This window comes from Nycticebus coucang, chromosome 14 (genome assembly GCF_027406575.1).
Source record: "Nycticebus coucang isolate mNycCou1 chromosome 14, mNycCou1.pri, whole genome shotgun sequence".
NCBI classification, from domain to species: Eukaryota; Metazoa; Chordata; class Mammalia; order Primates; family Lorisidae; genus Nycticebus; species Nycticebus coucang.
Genome location: NC_069793.1, coordinates 6751978 through 6775586, shown reverse-complemented (window position 1 = coordinate 6775586; position 23609 = coordinate 6751978). Strand labels below are relative to the sequence as shown.

Below are 23609 nucleotides of genomic sequence, written 5' to 3'. Positions count from 1 at the left end.
ATACGAGACGGAGGAAGGAGCACTGGTGGCTGGCGCTGAGGTGGTCTCATGGCGACCAGTAGATTTGGAGTCCATACTCATTTGCTCAGGCTGCATGCACCACAGATAGGGTGGCTTAAACACCAGATATTTATCGTCTCACACTCTGGAGGCTAGAGGTCAGAGATCAAGATGTCTCAGGGTGGGTCCCTCCAAGGCCTCCTTGGTTTGCAAACAGCCACCTTCTCCCTGTGTCCCCTGTGGTCATCCCTTTGTGTGTGTGTCTGTGTCCTAATCGCCTCTTCTTATAAGTGACACCAGATTAGGACCTACTCTAATGACCACCTGCCCTCGAATCACCCCCATAAAGACCCATCTCCAAATGCTATCACATTCGGAGATGCCGGGGGTTAGGACTTTGTCAGTTAAGTGGCAGGGGCTCAAAATCCAGCCCACAGCAGAGGCCATGTTCAGGTCCTCAGGAAGAGGAGCTTTGCCCCAGCTCAGCGCCCTGCCTGCTTTGTGAGATGAAGCTCCTGTCTGCACGTGTTGGAGTTGGCCAAGGGCTGGGCACTGGCCGGGTGGGAGTGCAGACCCCGCGTCCCTTCCATGTGCAGTGTCGGCTTGATCTCCCTTCAGTAGAGACTTCTCCAGTCCCACCCCGTCTCTATGCTTCTGTGTCAGGGCTGAGTTCTGGGCCTTGGGGGTCTGGCTGGGGACTGGGCACAGAACTCACGGCCCCCTCTCCCAGCTCACATGGGGCTTAGACGCATGCAGGCTGGTGCTGCCCATGGCTCGGACGACCCGCTCACCTGCCTTTCTCCCTGTTTCTCCCTGCAGTGCCCTTCCGGGAGGCCCCGGCCTACTCCAACCGCAGGCGGCGGCCCCCCAGCACGCTGGCCGCCCCCCGGGTCCTGCTGCGCTCCAACAGTGACAATAACCTCAACGCCAGTGTGCCCGACTGGGCTGTCTGCCCCCCGGCCGTCTCCCACCGCAGCCTCTCGCCACAGCTGCTGCAGGCGACGCCCAGCAGGCCTGATGGTGCTGTGAAGACCATCGGGAACTACGTCCCCGGGCCCCGCAGCAGGTCCCCGTCGCTCAACAGGCTGGGCGCAGGCGAGGATGGCAAGAGGCACCGGCACGTTGGGTAAGGGGCAATGGGGGTCCCACGAGTGCCAAGGGCAGGGGACCTCTGCCTGCCACGGGCCCTGGTTCCTCCAACCTGGGGTGTACCCGGAGATCAAACAGAAAGCCTATTTTATTCCAAGCTGGATATCTAGGGAACTTTAAAGTCTATGTTCAGCCCACTGTCCCTTCTGGAACTACCACCTCGGGGGCCAGGGGTCCTTTTCCTGAGCCTCACGTCTCCACGCTCACAGCTCTGGGCAGGTGTGGGAGGGAGGCTGAGCTGAGCCCCCTGGGGTGGGGGAGGGGAGCTGCTGCTGTCTGGGGCCTGGTTTCCTTTCCTTGTACTTGGACTTCCTGGTCCTAAAAGCAAAATGTGGGGCGGGAAGGGAGGCCAGCTGCCAGTCTGGTCTGTACCAAGCGCTCTCCTGAGTGCTGCATTTATAAACCTACAGACACACTGTGTCCAAATGAACTCACACACTGGTGATAGTGACAGTTCCTGGCAGAGATGAGAATGCTCGAGCTGGCCATCTCGCCAGCAGCCATGGGACCAGTCTCAGTAGTGCTACCACGAGAGGACTGTGTGTGTCCCCAGCTCGGCAGGTGCACCCAGGAGGTCTCAGTCTCTGAAGCAGTCCCCTTCAACAGGAACCCCTTCCTCACCCCACTGTATATAAGGACACAGGCCAGCATAGGGCAGGCTAGGGGACCTGCCCATGCCCTCTCGGCCAGCACTCCCCTTGGACATCCAGCCCTGGGTCTTCTGCCTTCCGTATAGCAGGAGAGCTGGACTTGCACCCAGAGCACCAAATCCCCAGCATGCTCTCAGTCTTGTCATGCTGCTTTCTAAAAGTTTCAGGCAAGATAAGGAACTTCCCAGGGGTCAGCTCGTTGTTGAGGCCTCAGGGGCTGGGGTTGACATTGGTCTGAGCCATGAAAGTGTCCGTGGTCGGTGGTCTTTGGTGCTGCTGACACCGCCATGTTCTCATGTGGAGACAGCTGTCTCATGAGTTCACAATGCCAGCTCCCTGGGTCAGGCCTCTAGGCCCTGAGTTCTGGAGTCTGGGGTGCTCACGCAGGCATGGGCCTGTAGGCCTGCATCCTCCTGGCTGACACATGCTCCCAATGATGGCCCTGCTCAGCATTCAGGTCCCTGACTCCTGCCCCGGTGTGCTCCTCCCTGGCCTCTGAAGCCACCTGGGGCCCAAGCCTGAAGGCAGTGAGTCTTGCTAAGATCAGTGATATTGGGGAAGGGGATCGCCACGTCCTGTGCCCTCCCAGGGTCTCCATCCTGCAGATTTGGTGTCAGTGCCTCCTGTGGTCCTAGAAGGAGCTAATTGCTCTGACTGTGATAGGCAGGCCAGGTCTCAGGGCTGCAGCTGAGGAGGTTGTAGGGGAAAGGAGGTTATAGAGAGAATGCGTCACGAGAGGCCAGTTCTGTCCACCCATTGGCGGGGTCAAGGCCTGACCCTCAGGGCCAGCAGAGCCCCAGCCCTTTTGACCCATGGATATATCTCCTTGGAGCCAGATGAGGAGATGCAGTCCCAAGCCCTGGTCCAGATTCTTGCCTGGGGTAGCCCCAAGGGAGAAGTCCCAGGTGCTGAGAACAGTGGAAAGCTAAATTAAAGGGTTCCCCCGAGGAAGCCAATTCCACTTCACACACTTAGCTGGAATTATGACTATAATTTAGAAAAGAATGAGTGCCCTTCCCCCAGTACTGAATCTAAACAAGATAGAGAAGGCTGTGTGGCCGGGGACTTGCACCAGCTGCAAACACAATGTAGCTGTGGAGAGAGAAAGGCAACTGGCTTATCACAAGGACCCTGTCCAAGTGTCCCCGGCTTCCTGTGCAGGTGTGGGGGAGGTGCCTGTGTGTGCACACGTGTGTGTCTGCGCTAGCGTGTGTGTGATTTTTACCACTGCCAGCCTGCCTAGAGCTCTCACTGTCCAGACATGTGTTCCTGGATGGACCCTGTAGCAGCTGTGTGACCTCAGGCAAGTTGCCTGCCCTGTGTCTCCTCCTGGTCAGCTATAAACTAAAGACCCTGCACAGACCAACCTCAGACTCAAGATTAAACCAAGGAGCACAGAGCAGCTGCCTGGCCCCATGCCTATCCTAGGAAGTGCTCAGTGCACACTGGTCCCGAGAGCTCAAACCCAAGTTCAGCCCAAGGCCCAGAGTCTGGCCGAGACTGTCTCCCTCTGTCATCCAGAACCATAAAGTAGGGTGACCAGCTGTCCAGCTCTGCCATTGTTCTTAGTGCAAACCCAGGGCACTGTCCCCTAACTATGGGCTCCTGGCTGTCCCCAGTCAGTGAGTGCTGTCCTTGGAGGTGACCCTGACCCGCCAGCCTGCCTTCTTTGGCTTTGTCCCCATCTTCCTGATTGATTGTCCCATGTCTTTCTGCCGAGGATCCAGTCCTCACTGATGATGGTAGCTGTGTGATGGTAATTGAGTTGTGAGAAGGATGCCCTGGGTGGGTACAATGAGTTGGCAGGTCCTTCCCTCCCAAGACTCCACTGTCCTAACCAGGACCTGCTGACAGGCCTGGCGTCCTCTCTGAGGAGACCACAGTTGGAGTATTTGCCCACACGTTGGGCAGGTGGGATGGAGAATTGGAGGCAGTGTGCCCCTCTAGGCATCTCCTGGAGGCCCCCCGGGGTGAGGGTAGGAGCTGTGGTGCTGCCTTGGTGTGTGGGGCCATGTGCCCAGGGCTGCAGATGTGTCTCTACACAGTGAGGGGCACAAGATTCCCTCAGTGCTAAGTGTCCACTCGACAGGGGTTATCCAAGCACTCCCCAGATACCAGGCCTATGCTGCCACAAGGACATCGGTGATTCAGCTGGGGCATTCAGGCTGCTGCACTGAGCACACTTGTGTCTGAATGTCCTGCAAGCCAGGTGTGGCAAGGGGCTCATGCTGGACTGTGTTCCCTGGCTGTGGGACCAGGGCCTGGCCCCTCACACCCGTGTCTTGGCATAGAAATGACCTTACTTTGAGCAGGGAAACGGCAATTTGGGCCAGTCCCGACAGTGGAAGATACAACATGAGGCCTTGCAGCACAGCTCAGGGCCTTCTGGGGGAGCAAGAGGTGGGCTCCAAGCCAGTACCTTCCCTCCTGGGCCTGTCCTGCTCTGCTCTTCCAGAAAAGCCAGTTCTTTCCTAGGACAGAGTAGACCTGTTGGGCGGTGCTCATGGGACACTGTGGTCCACTCTGGGTCCCCCAGAGCCCGTTCAGGTTGTCGTCGGGACTGGGAGATGGGGTTAGGGGCTCCCTGTGCCCTGTCAGGGGTGGAGGGAGCCCCTGTCTGCCCATCCTACATGCTGTGCCAGACCCAGGGCTGCCCCTAACTCTGCCTACCTGGCATGTGACTTTGGGCAGATCACCTGACTAGTCTATGCCTCTGTTTCCTCAAATGTGAAGTGGGATCAGTGACACCAGCCTCTGTTCTGGGCCTGTGGAGGAGGATTAAGTGGGATAATGCATGCTGACATCCATATCTGGTGTCTGCCACCCTCAGATTTGTCATTGTGGACAGTTTAGGAAGACCTCCTCAGCCACCTTGGAGGCATCAGGTGCCACTGTCCAGGTGGTGGACACTGGCTTAGGCTAAGAGGCAGGCGAAGCAGAGATGGCCAGATCGGAGGGAGACACAGCATCCTGGGCAAGGCCAGCCCTGGACCAGGCCCTGTGTCCCCTCCCTGCCTTCTCTGCCCCTTCCCAGGCTGGCCACTCTGCACCCTTCTAAGGCAGGGCCTGTTGGCCTAAACACCAACTGGAGGCCCAGAAACCCAGCTGAGAATTCAGTGGAAGCATGACCTGAACCAGCCTCAGGCCAGCCCCTCAGGTGCAGCGTGATTGTGGGGTGGGGCCTCGGCCCCCCAGCCCGCCCAGGCCTCCTACCCAGGCTCCCTCCCTCCTGGGCTGGTGGTGTGGGCAGGGCCTGCCTCCCGGGTAGAGAAGCCGGCTGCAGCGCCTAGCAGGAGTGGGCCAGGGCCAGCCCTCACGGCTAAGCTGCCCTTGAAGCTCTCTTGGCCTGGCTGGGAGCTGGCGTTTCGGCAACGTTCCTTCCAGCAAGAGAGTCTCCAAGGGGTCTTGGAGGCCACACTATAGGCTTGGGACAGTCAGTGTCTCTTGGACCTCTCCCAGGCAACCCATAGGACACCCTACACTTGTCCCATCTTCTCCGGGGTCTCTCCTGCTCACCTTTCTGTTTCTCACAGCTCTTCTATCCCTCCGTTTCCTCTCCTCCGTCTCTTCCAGTTTGTTTTCTTCTGGTTTGGGAAGTACTGGCCCTGCACAACGTCTGGGTCCTCTTCCTCCTGGGAACCTCTCCTGGCCCCCTGCTGGGCGTGGTGCCCTCTGGTGGCACCCACTGGTATAGTGGGGCCGCGTTTCTGAGAACATTCTAGGGACCCCTGAATCTGCCATCCCCTGTCCCTGTCACCCACCATGGCAGTCTCTGTCAGATGGCAATAGGCCCTTACCCAGATTCAGAAGGCTCTTGATGTGTTCCTTTGAAGTCTGGGCAGCCTGTCTTGGGGGACACCCCAGTGTCACCCCACATGAGGGAATGTCTGGTCCCCATGTCATCAGACACAGGTTTCCTGGGTGGGCTTAGCTGGGCAGAGGAGAAAGCCTTGGGTTCTTCTGTTTGGTAGGTGGAGGTTAATACCAGCGCCACTTGCTGGCTCTCAGGCTGGGCCGCTGCTGTCCTCTGAGCCAGCTCCTTCTCAGCTGCTCACGCACGCACGGAACGCCAAGCAGAGAGACTCTGGCCACAACTGGCAGAACCCAGAGGTGCTTGGGAAAGTCTCTCTTTTACTCAAGTTGCTTTTGTTTCCCTGAATGACCCTATGGGAAGCTGAGGCACAGCTGGTGTTTGGGGGCTCAGGTAGATGAAATGGGCCTTGGTGTTGGGGTGGTGGCAGCAGCTTCAGGTTGGCCTCCAGGTCCCTCTCCCAGGGAAGATGACATCCGTTGTGGGGATCGTTCTGCCCTGAGAGGACGCCAGGCAGGAGACAGCTGCTCACATTGATGAGCAGGGTTGCAGAGAGAATACAGGACCTATTAGGCTTCAGAAATCATGGGCACCCACCTGCTTCCTATAGAGGCAAAGATGGTTTCTGGGAGGTTCTGGGGTGCCAGGATTTGCAGTGGGGTCTGCCTCACCTGTGAAGTTCGTCCTGAGGATAAAGCCCTCTTATCAGGCTTCTGTGTGAAGGCAGCACTGGGATGCCTGGGACTCGGGTCTCTGTCCACCCCGTGTGCCCTCTCCTGCGTCCCCGGGGACAGGGGGACCAGGACACCAAGATTTGCTCCCAATGGAGCAGGGATCTGCTTTCTGGGAAGAGGGAGGCGTCTGCTGCTTACTTCACTGTGCCCTGTCCTGACCCATAATGTGGGGGGCCTGGCCCTGCTGATGGGGTAGGCGTGGGGCCGGCTCTGCCCATCTTGTCACCTGCGCCGGGGGGCAGGGGTGTGTTACGGGGAGGTTGGGCTCACTGGGGCTTCCCATACAGAAGTGAATGCTTATGTTCCCCACCAGATGTGATGGAGGGGATTCGTCAGTCTCTGGCTCTGATGCACTGAGGACATGGAGTGACAGAGTTGGTGCTCACACAGGTTAGGATTCACACCAGCCAGCGGCGGAGACGGGCCAGGCTTCAGGGAGGGGCAGGCCCCCTCCAGGCGCCAGAGTTGTCAGGAAGAGTGTTGGACCCGGGCTCAGGGCGAGTTTGGGGCACATCACTCCTGTTCCTGCCCTGGCCAGACTGTCCCCTTGCTTAGGCTGGCGTATCTGACTGTTTTCTCTGAAGTCTGCTAAAGGCTGCCCCTGACGGTTCCAGCCCTGCTCCCCTCCCTGAAGCAGCAGCTGGAGTCAGTGGGACAGGACATTCCGAATAATCCCGAGTCCCGGAGGGCAGGTACAGGGGACACCATCATCAGAACCACAGAGGCAGAGTGAAGCTCTGATGCCCACAGTGGGCTGCACTGCAAAGGGCATGTGTGCAGGCCGGCCTTGTGTGTCCTCCACATGGTCCCGGGAAGCCAGCCAGGAGGACGACATTGATGTGCATGGGGGACATCACTCTGAGCATGCCAGCCCACCCGGTCAACAGAGTTTAGTAGGACTGATAGGACGCGCAGTGAAGCTGAGGCACAGCTGGTGCCTGGGGGTTCAGGTTGATGAGATAGGCGGGTGGCCCAGGTACTGGGGCGATCACAGCAGCTTTGGGTCAGTGTCCAGGTCCCTCTCCTGGCTCCGAGCTCGGGGCCTCCTGCGTTTGATTCTTCCCCCTCCATGAAGTCCCAGGCTGGCAGCTCTCTGCCTCCTTTGCTCATCTTCTGCCTGGGCCAATTTTTAGTAGGTCCCCAGGTCTGAGTGACTCAGCCCCTTGGTATCTTGTATCTCTTATTCTCCTGTGAGCCTGTGCATCAGTCCACCCCTCTGTCTCCCCTGGGACGGCCATAGGGCCCTCTTCACCCAAACCCTCTGTTGGCTCTGATGCTGCAGCCAGGTAGCCCGGTGCCTGTCTGATGGCATCATGGGTCTGTGTGCCATCGATTTTGCCCTTAACATCCCGGCAGAGCCTTTCCCATGGCTTGGCCCTCTCTTCCAGCCCTCCACGTGGAGGTCTGTGCAGGCCCGGACCTCGGCCTCTGGTCCCCAGCCCATTCTCTGTGCCTACCCAGTGGGTATGTGGGCATGAGCCCCACTTTCTTATGCTGCTGTCCTGGTGCCTGTCAGCCCTGTGAGGGCCGCATCGTGTCTCGCATTCATGGTCTGTAGACCGCACAGTCCCAGGCCCACGGCCCACCTGCTAGGTACCTGCCGAACAAGTGAGTGAGTAGAGAGGAAGCTCCGTGTGCAGGCTGGTTCCCCTCACCCGCGACGGGTGGGAAGTGGCTCAGCTCGCCATCCACGTCACCCCACGTGCCAGGTTTCTAACATGGAGAATTCAGGGATCTGGCCCTTGTTGGTTGGAATTCCGTCTGCTATTCATGGCCAGAACATAAGGAAAGCACGGGCGGTTGGGGTGGGTGGACTTCAGACTCATCTTCCCTGTGTGGGCAGGGGCAGAACGGAGCTGCAGCATGCGGCCTCCCCCTGCCCTCCGAGCCTCTCCTGGGCCTGGCACCTGTGGTGTCTGGGGCTGGCAGGAGGGTGGGTTCTGAGACTTCCCAGGACTGAAGTGCCTTCACATGCAGGTGAGACCCTGGTCACCTGGTTTTGTCACCAGGTGGAGCAGGGAGCCCTGGGCTGTCCCCTTGGTGGGCAGGACTCACCTCTGTGCTCAAACTGGGAGCCAGACTGGAGACAGCCCGAGACACAGGGCCGGAGGGGCTGTCATCACTGCCCGCTCTGGATTCTCAGCACTCCACTCTGTGCTGGGCCAGTCCAGCCCCACGTCAGGCTGCAGTGAGGTGGGTGAATGAGCCCAGGTGCCAGTGCACACAGCAGGCTGGGGGCAGCCTCCGTGATGGGGACCTACCTGGTGGAGCTGCCCCCGTGTTTCCCACACCCTTGCGTGGCACAGGCAGGCCCACGTCCTTGCTCTCTGTAGCCAGCTGGCTTGCTGAGCAAGGCTGGGGCAAGAGGTCACACAACTGCCTCTTGGAGGAGTTGCCACTCCAGGACTTCTCAAGGTGTCACTGAGGGATAAATGACACCTACTGAGGGGGAGTAGCAGCTCCTCAGGACCATCCCAAGGCCAATTTTCCTGGCTGGTCAGGCAAGGAGGGTATGTTGAGGAGGGAGTGCTCAGTCTGTTTGGCAGTGACAGCTGGCGTGGGGCACTTGTGCCCTGGGGGTCTGTGATCTCCACTTCTGTGGCTATGATCAGATTGGAACACACGCTGGAAGAGGAATGGTGGCCCTAGGGACAGGTGAGCCACAGCTGCCCATAGCTTCTCCCCTGCCCAGTGTCCTTGGAGTTAAGGGACACGTGCCCAAGGCTCCCACTGGTCTGATGACCCAGTGTCCTACCTGCTCCATGCCCCACACAGATTAAGGACAAATCTGGACTTTGGGTTCAGTCCTGAACTTGGGGCCAGGAAGACAGGCCTTGTGTTTAGTCCTGATCTGCTCCTTGCTGGCAGGATACAGTAGGCTGAAGCTTAGCCTGCCACAGCCCCGACTTCACACCTGCAGCCTGGGCTCCTCAAACACGTCCACTCGGGTCTCCTGGCCACATTCCCCATCACACGGTGCTGTTGGCTTTTGTGAATTTACCGAGCACAACCAAACCTTAAAGCATTTATCAGGAGTACACATTTATAGTACAGAAGGCTGGAATTTCTCCTGGAGCCTGTTTTGCATTGGTCCCCATGTAAATGGGGCTTTTCTCCCTTTTCTCATGGAAAGATCTGGGCTGGATGGTCCCAGAGGCCATAGCACCTGTAGTTTGAGAGAACCGTAGCAGGGCACCCCTCCCTCATGGTCATGATTGTGTGGCATGAATCCATCCTTTCCTTTCCCCAGACTCAAATGTGCTTCTGATTCTGGAACCTTCCCTCCTGTGTCATTAATCTAGCACTCTTTCCCCAGGGCTTAACGTCCTCTTGGAAGACACCAACCCCTGGTAGGGGCCTTTCTGAGCAGAACTCTCCAGAATGTTGTCCTGCAGTCCCTGTCCAGCTTCTTCCATGAGGGTGGGTTTATTTCCAAAGACTCCTGTCCTGGGAAGAGTAGTGAGGTGCTGCTTCCAGGCTGTCACTGTCCAGGGTGGGAGGTGGATGTGCCCACTGTCCCCATGCTGGGAAGCCAGCCCTCATCACCCGTCCAAACAGTACAGTGATACTGGTAGGAAACGCCACTTTGGAGGTTTCTCTGTGAAAACCTCTGTCCCGCGCCTCGTATCACTGGGCTGGGTTAAAGCCCATGAGTTTGCCTACGCGAGGGGCCTTGTATAAACGGTGTCATAGGGTGTTTGACTCCTGTGTGCCTCACTCAGCACGATGTCCTCAAGGTCTGTCCCTATCATATCATGTGTCAGAATCTCCTTCCTCTTCGAGGCTGAGTAACACTCCACAGTAGACCACGTTTTGTTTGTTCACTCATCTGTTTACAGCCACCTGGGTGGCTTCTGCCTCTTGGCCTCCGTGGACATGCTGCTGTGAACGTGGGTACACAGGCATCCCTTTGAGCCCCTGCTTTCTGCTCTCTGTGGATACACCCGGATGGAAGTGGATTTGTTGGATTGACTTAAGTCTTTTAACCATAGGCATGGCCCTTGGGCCTGCTCACGTCTCCATCACTATCTGACATCTCAAGTTCCACCGTGGCTGCTGGCTGCACCGAATTTGTTAAATGGACTGGCTGCAGTGTCCGGAGTGTGGCCTGTGACTCTCCTCTCTCTCTGCCCCTCTCATCTGACCCAGGTCACCCTTCGCTTCTGGTGCTAACAAGGACCCACTCTCGGCCTTCGAATACCCAGGGCCCAAGAGGAAGCTCTACAGCGCCGTGCCCGGGAGGCTCTTCGTCGTCGTCAAGCCATACCAGCCCCAGGTCGATGGCGAGATCCCCCTTCATCGCGGTGACAGGGTCAAAGGTCAGTGTCTGCTGGTCATCCCCTTCTGGGGGCAAAGTACCTCTCAGCTGCCCTGCTGGGGGTTGGGGTCAGGATCTGAGGCATTGTGGGTTCCCTGTGGAAAATACAGAGCCCTGGAAGGGCAGGAATAGGGAGCAGAGTGACTGGTCCCAATGCTGGGTCTGCTGGGGAACAAAGACAACACAGGTGTGTCTGGAATGAGATTCTGCCATGGGAAGTGCAGGGAGAGCCACGTGGGGCCACTGATGGGCAGAACTCCTTTCCAGCCAGAAAATCCCTGAGAGTCATAAGGTATTGGGGCAGCCCCTGGCATAGGTCCGTTTAGGTACCCAGGGGGACAGTCCAGCATGAGCCAACACCTGGAGGCCTGCAACATTCAAAGGAAGTGAGTCTGCCAGGCTGAGAGGAAAGATTCCCAAAGCAGGATCCTGGGAATTATAGTTAAAAAGCCTGCTGAGGGCTGCCCTAAATGCCAGGCCTGGGACTTAGACTTTGTTCCCAGGGTGCTAGGGAGCCAGCGATGGTTCTTTCCTGGGAGGAGGTGAGGTGTGTGGGGCACATCAGGATGATGAATGCAGTGGTGGTTGTGTGCAGGTCCCAGGGAAACTGGAGAGGTGGTATCTGAAGCCTCAGCTGAATCTCCACAGGACAGAGCAGAGAAGAGCAGGTGTGGGCTGCAGGGGCCACACGGGGGCTGTTGAAATGCTCCGGGCACTGTGCCCAGGCCCTGCTGTTGGGGGACAGGCCTCCAGAAGACACTTGGCACAGGATGAAGTGTACTCCTTTGACATCAGTAGGGGAGGTTCAAATCCTGCCTTCCCCACTGAGTTGCTGTTTGCCCTGTACTAGTTAATTTACTCTGTTCCTCTCCCAATTAGTTCTGGGGACTAATCGAGCTGGCTTCATGGGGGTTACGGTGATAATATAATAAAGGGAGAGCCCCATTCTCTTTCCAGCTACATACACATGTGATCACTTGGTAGCATCAAATAAATCCCCAGAGCTCTATTTATTTTTATTTCCATCATTTTTCTTCCCATTACATCACCTACCAATCTGTTTTTAAGTTCACTTCCTTCTTCCTTTGAAACTTCTCTATTAAATTCATCTGGTAAGTTTCATGATTTCAGAAATTGTATGTTTGCTAGGGTTTCTGTGTGTATTGTTTTATTGTTTCTTTTCATTTGCCAAGACTTCCTTACTCTAATAAGATTTTTTGCTCACTGAAAACACATTTTAAGACCTTGTGGATTGGTGTAATTGCCATTTTAAAATACCTGTATGTAGATTCCGACATTGGGTTCATCTTGGGTTTGGGCTCGGTTGATTCTATTCTCTTGAGAATGTTTTTCATTTTCTTAGGTCAGTGGTTTTCAACCTTCCTAATGCCGCGATGTATTTTCATTGTTACAAATGGGTCGCTACCCACAGGTTGAGAACTGCCGTCTTAGGTCTTCCTGTGTCTTGTAATTTTTTGTTGTGTTCTGCACATTAGCGCACTAAGTTGCAGAGATTCTGGCTTCTGATATTTCTCACCGGGGAGGAACTCACCTTCCTTTCAACAGTTTGCTCAGGTGACATCTCTGCACTAGTTAAGATACTGCAAGCTTAGCTGAGCTGTTTTGAGCCAGTTCTGTGTGTACGTTGCTTGGGGCTCTATTGGAGAGGAGGGGAGTCTCCGTTTGCCAGCCCCTCTCTGGCTCTTTCCCTTGCAGGGACTTCCTCACACTCTTCAAGTTCATGGCTTCCTGGCTCCTCTTCCTGCTTCTTTGGGCGATTCATGCGGCAGGGTTTTCTGCATGTGCGCCTCCAGTGCTGGCCATGCTGTGTGTTAAAAGCTATCTATACACAACTGGGAAATGTGTCAAAACAAAAAAAAAAATATGGAAAAGGCACTTTCTTCTGTAGATCCCCTGCCCTCTGCGCTAGGCAAGTCTGTGTCCCCACCAGAGTCTGGCTGCTTCTGTTCAATTTCTAGCCCCTTCGAGTGGCTGCTTTTTGCATTATGTTTAGATTTTAGAATGGTTTTCAGTGGTGTTATCCGTTAAGGTCTTTGTCCATCATATCCAAACAGATATTCCCAGATTGCCCCCAATATAGTTTAACATGGTATTTTTGTTAGTTTTGAAATTACAAATGGAGAAATTCACACAACCTACTCTTTTGAGTTTTAATATTAAAATCACAGAGTAGACTCTTTTCCTCTGAACATTGAATCATGTTCAGTGGCACTAACAGCGCAGCAGACTCACCAGTGATGCCCAGGTCACTGGCGTTTCAGAAGTGGTTGGCTGGTGGCCAGCGAGGCACCTCATTCACTAGAAGGCATTTAGAACACTGCTGCTGAGTGCTCAGCCTTCCCTGGACTAGAGCCTGTTTTTATAGTTTCATCAGCTCAGTGGGCTGCGTGGGAAACCATCTCCCTGGTAATTGGTGCCTGCCTTTCGACCACTGCCTCTGTTGCATTTTCCTCTTGCTTCTGAGGGTTTTGGGGTTATAGGAGGACATCCTGGGGGTGCACTGGGGACCACCATGCTGGGCGAAGGTGGTGCGAGTGCTGCTGGCCACACAGCTTCTGTGAGATCTACCCACAGGGCCAGGCCAGGGCTTGGGGGCCAGTGGAGCCCAAGCTCAAGGACCTTCTTGCACTGTCCCCTAAGTGGGATCATGTCTTCTAGCCTGTGCTTCTCACACTCTCTTTTAGGCATAACTGGAGGTCAGCCATCACTGGGGCAGGAGCAGACACTGTTTTGAGGGACGAAGGGGTCACGGCCCCAGCACTGCTAAGTAGCCATTGGCTAGTTAGTACTGAGTTTCTATGCTGAAAATAACTGCTGCTGTTCCTGGTCAGGTGGCTCCCCAAGTCAGCCATGGCTGCTGCTCAGGAAGCTGGGGAAGTAGAGGGCTCATGGGAAGACTCAGCACAAGGCAGCAATCTGCTCTGATCTCCCCCACAGGGCCTCCTCCTCCTCCTCCGTGGGGTTCTCCCTGCCCAGCCTGGGCTCTGAAATCAGCTGAGCCCCTGGCCCATAGCCCTGGACCTTTATTCCACAGGCCCCACCTTGCCATGAACACCCCGGGTTCAGGTGGGTTTTTTGATCAGAATGAAGCCTTCAGGTAGGGCTCAGAGGAGCCTGTAAGGCCTTGTAGGTGACCCACTGGCCAGTCGCTTTCCTGGGGCTTTGCGTCCTTTGCAACCATAACTGGTGACAGGAGTGGATGAAGAAGTGGCTAAGAGGAGTGCAGAGGCAGAGATGGACACCCAGGACTCAGGCGGGGCCTGGGGCGGGCAAGACCTCCCCCAGGGGAGATGGTGCACAAGAATCCACACACTGCATGCCTTATTCCCAGCAGCTTTGGGGGCCCCAGAGCATCCCTAGCGCCCAGAGCTCCCATATACAATCCAAAATGAGGGAAGAGGCACAGTCATGTGACTCCTGGCAGATCTCCTCGGGCTCTCCCTGGGCCTGGGTGCTCCGTCCATCGCATAGCAGCACACTTGGGTCCTGCAATCCCCTCCATTCCCCTCCCCAAACACCAGACCCTGACTGGAGCACACCCCTCGCTGCAGGACTGTGGGGCATCCGGGGTGCTGAGCCTGTTTCCAGGGAGAACAGAAATGACACAGCGCAGCTCCAAACTCACACCCCATGGGGCTGCCTGCAGAGGGCAGCAGCTCTCCCGAGATGCGGGTGGGCTGTGCAGGCCGTTTGCACGCGGTTGGCATGGAGCCCCTTTATGCTGTCAGTATGCTAGTGGCCTCTGCATCCTTGATGCCTGCCTGGAAGTCACTGGGGACAGGCAGATCTAGAACACCCTTTTCCTGCGGACTTGAGGAATTCTGTCCCCTTGTCTTCAAAGGAGCCTCCACAGGGCTGCAGCAGACCCAGCTACCTGGGAGGGTTTGCAGCGAAGCTGAAACTGAATTTGCACCTCGGCAGCAGGAGGGTAGGGCGGCTATGATAGGCTCTGGGTGGCCCAGGGGTTCTGTTCTCTATTCCAACACAAGTCTCACTGTTTGCATCTTTACTTAGTCCCCCAGGGCAGGGGTTAATTCCCAGTAAGCGGTTGGATGCCATGTATCTGGAAAGCACTCCTCCATCATTTTCTGCCCAAATCAAGGACGTCTGTCCTAGTGACCCTCCTTTCTTTTGAACCCAAGGGCTCTTCTTTGTCCCTCACTGTGCCTGGCACATTCTTCTCTCTACCCCAGTAACTCTTTGTGCAGGAGCCAGTTCCGAGGTTCTGACCAGTGGCTCCCATCAGAGTTGTTTGCCCAGAGTGCTCCAAGCCTGTGTTCTCCAAAGTCTCTGTATCTGGGCTGTGGTGGGAGTCCTGTAAATGGGGCTTTCCTGTCCGGCTACCCCTAGATCTGAAGGATCAGAGTCTTCAAGGACAGGACTGGGAATCTGAATATTTAACACACTCCCCAGGTGATTTGGGGTGTGCCTGGTTGTGACGTATTGTGGAGCCCTTGCAGGCAGGACTGGGTCTTATTCTTGTTCCCCTGCACATGGCACAGTGCTCAGGAAGGGGTGATGGGCAGATGGACGGATGGATGGGTGAGTGAATTGGTGAATGAATGAAATGAGTGGGTGTGTGGGTGAATCAATGGATAGATGGATGAAACAGGCGGGTGGGTAGATGGATGGGGGATGAATGGATGGGTGGAAGGGCAGTTGGTGGGATGGATGCCAGGATGGTTGGGTGGATGTGTGAGTGCATGTGTGTGGAAGGGTGGGTGCCGAGTGGGTGGGTGGATGTGTAAATGGATGACTGCACTTTCTGAGCTGTTGAGATTTTGCTTTTCGTCCCTTGTCCCCTCACCTCCATGCCTCCATCCACTTCTCTGCTCAGACCGGCAGCTGCCCCATATCTCCCACCTTCGGGATGGGCCTGGCACATCGCTTCTCCGGGGGTCTCCCCACACCCTCCTGCCATACACCCTCTGCTCTGGTGCAGCACAGTGATTATGACCATTTGGGGGGCTCATTTATTTAACATAGGTGCAGTGAACCCCTGCTGTGCCAGGCCATGTGCAGGGCCTGAGGAAGCAGTGATTGTTGTCCCTGCTTGCTGGGGGTGGGGGGCATGCTGATAGATAAGAAAAATAAGCACAGGACACAGCCGGCAAATGCCAGGGGGCCAGGGGCCATAGGAGGGCCCCTCACCCAGCCTAAAGGTATAATAGAAGCTTTTCAAACAGGGGCCATTGAAGCAGAGTGTTGAGAGGTGCTAGAATGAGTAGGGTTGGGGGCAGAGGGCACCGAGGACAGCATGGACAGGACATACAGAGCTCCAGAGCATGCCCAGCCTCACTGGCCTAGCTGCGGACATGGGAGGGGCCCAGGACGCCAGGCGGACCTCAGAAAGCTTCCTAGCTGGGCACCTCTGCAGTTGAGAGCGTTGCAAGGGGGAGTCAGAGGAGGGTTGATGGGCAGGGCAGGAGGGCTGCCTCATCGTCTAGGGCCACGGAATCTGGGGAGGACATCTAGAGAATGCCCTGGTGGGCTGTCGGTATGTGCAGGTAGACTAGTCACACGAGGTGGGTCTGGGCCACTAGTGGGGTGGCTGATGAGTCCATCTTCCAGTCCCCAGCTGATTGACAAGCTCCGTCTGGGGGGCATTTGCCGTGTCATGATTCCACATAGTTGGTGCTCAGCGGACACCTGCATGCTCAGAGTGGCGCTTGGCCGGCAGAGCCAGGACCCACCTGTGCATGTTTGGCTTGGCCCAGGAGGAAGCAGAAGAGGAGCAGGCATTCAGGAGACCTCCCCAGGCTGCCCTCCTGGGTGTCCACCCCCACTCCTGCAGCTTCTTTGTGACCCCAGAGCTGAGCATGGTCCCTGGCCCAAGTAAGTCCTGAGCACATTTAAACTGAAGACCACAGATTTGCAGAAAGTCCTCCGTGGCTGGAAGTTGAAGACGGCCTGGGGGTACGTTCCAAATAAGGACGTTTGGTGCAGAGCAGAGGAAGTTGGGGGGACGTCTTGGCTTCTCCCAGCTCCTCCCGTGGCCTGGCTGGTTTCCGTGCCCAACCAGGGTGGGGTGGGATGGAGTGGACACATGCGGGCCAACTTTGAGTCCTGTGGGGGGAGGAGGCAGGGCACAGCAGGGTGCGGGCGGTGGCCCCTGCTCTGGCTTATCCAGTACAGGGAGCAAGTGTTGTTTTCGACTAACTGTAAGTGTTTGTAAGAGAGCTCATTAGTCTGTGGCAGAGAGTGACATCCTTTGTGTTGGAATGGATACAACTGAAGAGGTGGTCCACACTGCTTGCAGGTTATCTGGGGCCCCTAGATGTGCTGTAAGGTTATCTGGGGCCCCTCCCCCAGTGGTGACGCTGTGGGTATGGTGCTTCCCCCCATTCTCCATCCAGCCCTTCGCTGCATGGCCTCATCCTCCAGAGCTCCCCTGACTCTCTCCAGACCCACTTCCACCATCGCCCCCTTGTTTCCACATCCTGCCTTCTGCCCCCACGTGTGGCTGGGACAGTTCTCCCCACCCCTCTGGTACAGCTAGTCCTGCTGTGATCCTGGCTCCCCTCAAGTCTGAGGCTGCAGGGAAGGGGCCCTCTCTGGTCTCTCTGAAGCAGTGGGGAAGGTGGGGCTCCAGAATCCACCTGGTCTGGCTCTCCTGTGATCCCCAAGTTGAAGGTGAGGCCACACAGAAAGTGGGACCCCCCTAGTCCCTCAGCATCCCAGCCCAGGGCTCTTCCTTGTTCTGCTCCATGGACAGGATACCCTCTTGTCCCCATGTGGCCTTGCACAGGGCTGGGAGTCAAAAATAATGCTCTCTTCATAGTGCAAGGAAGGAATGCCCCTTCCTACCTGGACACAGGTGTTCCCGTCGGGGAAGCACTTAAAGCCTGCCCTTGAGAACTCGGTAGGCAAAAACCTGAGTGTGCAAACTCAGATCCATGCCCCAGCCCAGCACATGAGTGTGCAGGACCCAGAAGTGGCTGCTTAGGAGCAGAGGAGCCTGGAAAATGCAACTGCTCACTGGAAGCGCCGGGTGCTCAGAGTGGGGCCTGGAGCCCTGCTCCATGTCCTCCTTGCCCCTCTTTAAAAGGACAGCCAGCTGCCATTTATAGGTCCAAAAGCCCAAGAGGGGACCCTGTCCTCGCCCCACCTCCAGCCCTGCATCCGGTCTCAACACAGGTCCTATTTCTCTTCCCCTGTGTCCCTAAACCAGCCTGGAGTGGGGGGCTCCCCAGGCCCGTGATGCCTTCCCGTACGTCCCCTTCTGCTTTGCTACATGAGCCTCTCTGCTGCCTCACGCTGGCTGTAAACAGCCTCTCCTGTCCACTGTTGGTCTCATAATAACAATAACGCATCCGGAAGTGTACACTTGATAGTGATTAAACATGACTAGGCAGCGTCGTCCTCCCTGGCAGGGGTTTGGAAAGAAGCGAGCAGGCTGTGGATTGAGTCCCTATCCCACGCTGGCCATTGCTCCCATTTCTCATGGAGGAATGCTGTGAGCTAAGCAGTATTTTCCAGCTCTGGCAAATGAGGAAACTGACGCACAGAGTGATTAAGAGCTTGTCCCTTCTCCCCTGCCGATCCCTTCTGCCCTGGGCCTGGTGAGACAGAGGAATCACCAGCCTGAACATGAGGATAGGAGGATGGGTCTCTACATGGGCCTCGGCTCACACAGCCCCAGAGCAGACCCCTCACCTCCCTTTGTGGCCCAGGGCAGTGCTCTGAGATGACCGGCTCAGACCCAGGACTCTGCCTGGACCCAGGGGACATCTGGCTGACCAGCCAAGTGGCGTCTTGGCACAGCCTTGACTTTTGGAGGCAGTTGCTTCCAGTGGTTATGATGGTGCTGCTCACCTGGGTGCTGCTTGTCTATTTCACTCAGGTCATTTCTTTGGATTATTAGGCAGTAATTTATAAAGCCTGGATTTTCAGTTCCATTAACTTTCAAAAATCATGGGCTGCGTGGTTCTTTATCTGGCCTCTGAGGTTAAAATGAAGGCTGGAGGAAAACATTTCTGGTTCTGTGAAGTCTCTTTCAACAGTCCTGGTGCCTTCGATGCTGAATGATGTAGGAGAACTTGAAGGTGTGGAGAGATTATATTGATTTGTCCATCACATAGCCATGTTCAGAGGGGCCAAGGGCTTAGGGAGACATCCCCAGCCCAGCACCATAGTCTCAAGATACAAAGATTCCCTTTGCCCTGCCCCACCCCACCCCACCCCACGCTTTGCCCTTACAGCCAAAGTGTTGATCACAGTGGGGCTAAGGGGGACTAGGCATCCTTGTGACGTTACCCCACCACTGGTATCTTTGGTTTTGTGTTTCCAGTGTAAGAACAGATATGCTTTGTTCTTCCAGCCCATGCTGAGGACCTCCTGTGCACCTGGCACCAAGCCAGGGAGGGAATGGTTCAGCCTGGACCCAGCACTGTCCACCACCATCCACCCCCCACCCCCAGCAGGTTGGGGCAGCCTTGCTGTACATAGCAGTCCCCAGGACAAGGCCACTATGGGACCACCATGCCCGCCCTCTAAGCAGATGGGTTTCTTTCAACCATAATTCAGGAAGGAATCCCCAGTTTATGGGGAAGCCACATAATTAAGTCAGCATGCCAGTGGGCAAGGCAGGCTGAGACTCCCAGCAAGTCTTTCCGTTCAGTCCTTCCTAATATCATGTGGTCATCAGATGGTCCTTGGGCTGCTTTTCCGCCTTGATCTCTTGCTTCAGGCTGGGTTAAAAGGTCCAGACAGAGCTGGACGGTTAGATTTTCTCTCCAGCCCTTTGGCCTCCAGCTGTAGGACAGGCATGTCCTTGTTTTTTCCTGTCCCCTTAGAGGTGGCCCCTGCCTTTCTATCTGAGATCGCTGGTGGTGAGGACATCCAGTGACCACAGGCCTGTCTCATGTAGGACACTGGGAGATGCCACAGGGTAGCGCTGCATGTGAACTCTTCTGGCCTGTGGTGTGAGATGCGTAAAAATGAAGGACGCCCGGGAGCTGGAGAGGCTATGCCTCTTGGCTCTGTGCTCTGTGAGGGACAGAGCCTGTAAAGTTACCCGCGGCCCTGACCTGCAATGAAGGAGGCACGGTCAGTGGGCAGATGGACCAGAGCCACCCCTGTGCAGGCTTGGCTGAGGGGGCACTGGCACCCTCCTGCCTCTGCCCCACCCTCCCTCCCGTTGGCCCCACTAAGGCCTTTCTCCTCTGTTGCCTCTAGTTCTGAGCATCGGTGAAGGGGGCTTCTGGGAAGGCAGCGCCCGCGGCCACATCGGATGGTTCCCGGCCGAGTGCGTGGAGGAAGTCCAGTGCAAACCACAGGACACCCAGGCAGGTAAGGCGGGCGCCGCATCGCCAGCCCACCCTTGGTTCTCTGGCTCCTCCTAGGCCTGTGACTGGCACTGTCCGTTACACTAGTGTGTGGCAGGACGCAGCCGCCGTGTCGTGGAGGAAGGCTGCTCCACAGTCCAGAGCGGCTCTGAGTCTTTGGAAACAGGTTGGTTGATTCCATTCCTCTGGGCCCCGTCCAAGCCAGAAATGCAGTACAAGATGGTGTGGAAGCTTTTAGTGACGAGGCTGCTTAGCGCACGTCCCAGAAAACTCGGACCACGTGCTTCAGCCGTCAGGGAAAGACTTTGGGGGTTGGGTTAATTTCTTTTTCGATCTCTTGTACCAGTGTCATGAAACAGGCGGCTTCCCATTTTCAAGCAAGAATCTCCCATGCCTCCCCAAAAGCCACCCCTTGAACGCCTCCGTAAAAACTGCTCAAAAGAGCTCTGCGTTTGCGGTGGGAAGTCATCTCAGCTTCTCTCTGAGAACTTCCAGATATAGCGCTTGCTGAAAATCACTTTTGAATTGATTGCCGAAAGATTGCATTGATTAAAATGTTAAGAGGAGACCACTTATATAAAACGGTACTGAGAAAAATATATATATATATGTGAAAGTCGGGGAAAATTGAAACTGTGTCTTATGAGAAGAAACCCATCCACGTGTGAACGGTGTCGGGCTTTTTGTAGAATCCCAGGCTTGCAGACACGTGTCAGGAGCAGCTGTGCACACTCTGCACTTGCTGACCTTGCCGCGTGTCCTCTGAGCTCTGCTCTGAAGTGTCTTTTGCCCTGTTTTTGAGGTTCTCAGTCTATGGGCTCATCAGGGAGCCCCTGGCCCTGATTGGAACTGTATGTGCTCTGCAAAGCCAGGCGTGTCTCCCTGCCCACTGCGTCCCCCCGCCCCTCGCGTCTCCCTGGGTCTTGCTGGCTTCGAGGTCTTTATCCAGAGGCCATGACAGGTTTTCTTTCTGGGCTCTCGACTTCAGGGAGTGTCAGTTCATGCAGCTGTTGAATACTACTCAGGCTCAGGCTTCAGACAGTACTGTCGGGTGTGGTGGTAGGGCACACCCACACTTACCCTAGACAGGACGCTGGGAACCGTGGGGTGTGGTGGTAGGGCACACCCACACTTACCCTAGACAGGACGCTGGGAACCGTCAGGTGTGGTGGTAGGGCACACCCCACACTTACCCTAGACAGGACGCTGGGAACCATGGGGTGTGGTGGTAGGCACACCCACACTTACCCTAGACAGGACGCTGGGAACCGTCGGGTGTGGTGGTAGGGCACACCCCACACTTACCCTAGACAGGACGCTGGGAACCGTGGGGTGTGGTGGTAGGGCACACCCACACTTACCCTAGACAGGACGCTGGGAACCGTCGGGTGTGGTGGTAGGGCACACCCACACTTACCCTAGACAGGACGCTGGGAACCATGGGGTGTGGTGGTAGGGCACACCCACACTTACCCTAGACAGGACGCTGGGAACCGTCGGGTGTGGTGGTAGGGCACACCCACACTTACCCTAGACAGGACGCTGGGAACCATGGGGTGTGGTGGTAGGGCACACCCACACTTACCCTAGACAGGACGCTGGGAACTGTCGGGTGTGGTGGTAGGGCACACCCACACTTACCCTAGACAGGATGCTGGGAACCGTGGGGTGTGGTGGTAGGGCACACCCACACTTACCCTAGACAGGACGCTGGGAACCGTCGGGTGTGGTGGTAGGGCACACCCACACTTACCTTAGACAGGATGCTGGGAACCGTCAGGTGTGGTGGTAGGGCACACCCCACACTTACCCTTGACAGGTTGCTGGGAACTGTAGGGTGTGTAGGGCACACCCCACACTTGACCTAGACAGGACGCTGGGAATGTGCTCTGCCAGAAGGCAGCGGGCTGGGTCTGTGGCAGGAGGGAGTGGGAGCATGCTTCTCTGGATGTGGTGGGTTGAGGACACTGAGCCCTCAGGACAGGCAGGACCTCCTGGCCCTGCCAGCACCCACCCACCCTGTCCTGCAGGCAGCCCGCCCACCTGGCTGACCTGTGAAGGCCACAGCATGGGGGCTCAGCTCCCCCTCGCTGGATGCTTTCCTGGTCCGTGTCCTGTGGCCCTTTTGGCCTAGAGGAAGAACCAGCCCCCCTCCTCCTGAGCTGGGCCTGCACTTCCCCCACCAGCACTGTTTTCAGAGCTGCTGAGTCACCACCCCGTCCACCCTTTCATGGGAAGGGCCCAGGTGTGCCAGTGCCAGGCACTGTGGGCCACGCCATACCTGGGCCCAGCAGCCTTTGGGTCTTCCTGTATTTCTCCATCCTCCAGAGAGCAGGCAGGAAGAGGCCGGGCTGCTCGGAGCCGCCTCCTCTCTGCCATGGGCTCCTCCTGCCCACCTGCCAGCATTGCTCCAAGGCCACCAGATAGGAGCAGGTGGCTCTCCCTGACCCCCTTGGCTATGTCCCCATATGGGGCAGGTGGACAGGGTGGTGCCTGTCGGGCTGGTGCACATGCCATGGAAAGAGCTTCCAGGGGGGAATGGCTTGTGTTTGCTGTGGGAGGAAGTGGTTGCTCACCTCCACTCTGTACGATGGTACCCTGGATACAGCAGCTTTCTCTGTCTGGGTAGATGCAGGCGTGGCCATGGCTGTCACTGTGGCTAAAGTCAGATGATGGCAAGGCTGTGTTCCTTTCTGTAATCCTGGAGAATCCATTTCTCTGTTTCTCACCGTCTGTGGCCTGTTCCAGTCCTTGGCTTGTGGCCCCTTCTTCCGTTTGCTTTGTGTGGGGGGGTTTTCTTTCCAGTGTCTCTCTAACTGACAACTCCCTCTGCTGTTAAGGACTTGTGCATTACATGGGCCCACCTAGCTAATCTGGAACAAGTCAGCTGATTAGCAACTTGATTCCATCTGCAATCTTAATTTCCTTTTGCTGTCAAGGTGACATATTCACAGGTTCAGGGGAATAGGATGTGGGCACTGTGGGGCGACCCATCCTTCTCTTTAACACAGAGGGTAAAAAGTGAATATAATAACTCTTCTATGATGCAGAGGCTGTGAGCCAGAGGAGGAAGGCTTCCCTGTGACCGGGGGTGGAGCCAGCACTGAGGAGATGGGGCAGGGTGGGGAAGGTGCCAGAGTGGTTCTGTTTGCCCTTGTGCTTTCTAAGATACTGACTTAACACCATCTCCTTTATAAATCTATGATTCATGTACAGTAAAATGCATGGATTACAAGAATGATGCATTTTGACAAATGTATACACCTGGGTCTCCAACTGCAAATAAGTTATATAAAACATTTTTCCCCCCACAGGCTGCATTCCAGCCATCCCTCCAGCCCCACCAGAGGCAAGCCTTGTTCTGATTTCTGTCACCAGAGATTAGTTTTTGCTTATTGTTGGAGTTCATGTACATAGGACCCTGCGGCTTGTTGTCTTGACCTTGACTTCTTATACCACCCTAACACCTGTACTGTTAGCTACATTATTGTGGGCATCAGTAGCTTGTGAATTTTTATTGCTGAGAATTCTTTCTATGGTATTGTACATTTACACCACCCTTTGCTCATTCTCCTGATGATGGACACATGGATTGCTTCTCAGTTCTGGCTGATATGAGCAGGTCTTTCTGTGGACATA

The 23609-nt window shown here is 56.0% G+C and overlaps 1 protein-coding gene across 2 annotated transcripts in view; it reads left to right on the top strand.

The window, feature by feature from the left end:
- SHANK2 (SH3 and multiple ankyrin repeat domains 2) overlaps positions 1–23609 on the top strand; it is a 577367-nt gene that overhangs the window by 265293 nt on the left and 288465 nt on the right. For both annotated transcript variants that reach the window (XM_053561191.1, XM_053561192.1), the window contains 3 exons: positions 820–1126; positions 10494–10663; positions 19861–19974. In XM_053561191.1, the coding sequence (XP_053417166.1) occupies positions 820–1126; positions 10494–10663; positions 19861–19974 (591 nt within the window). The remainder of the gene's footprint in view (positions 1–819; positions 1127–10493; positions 10664–19860; positions 19975–23609) is intronic.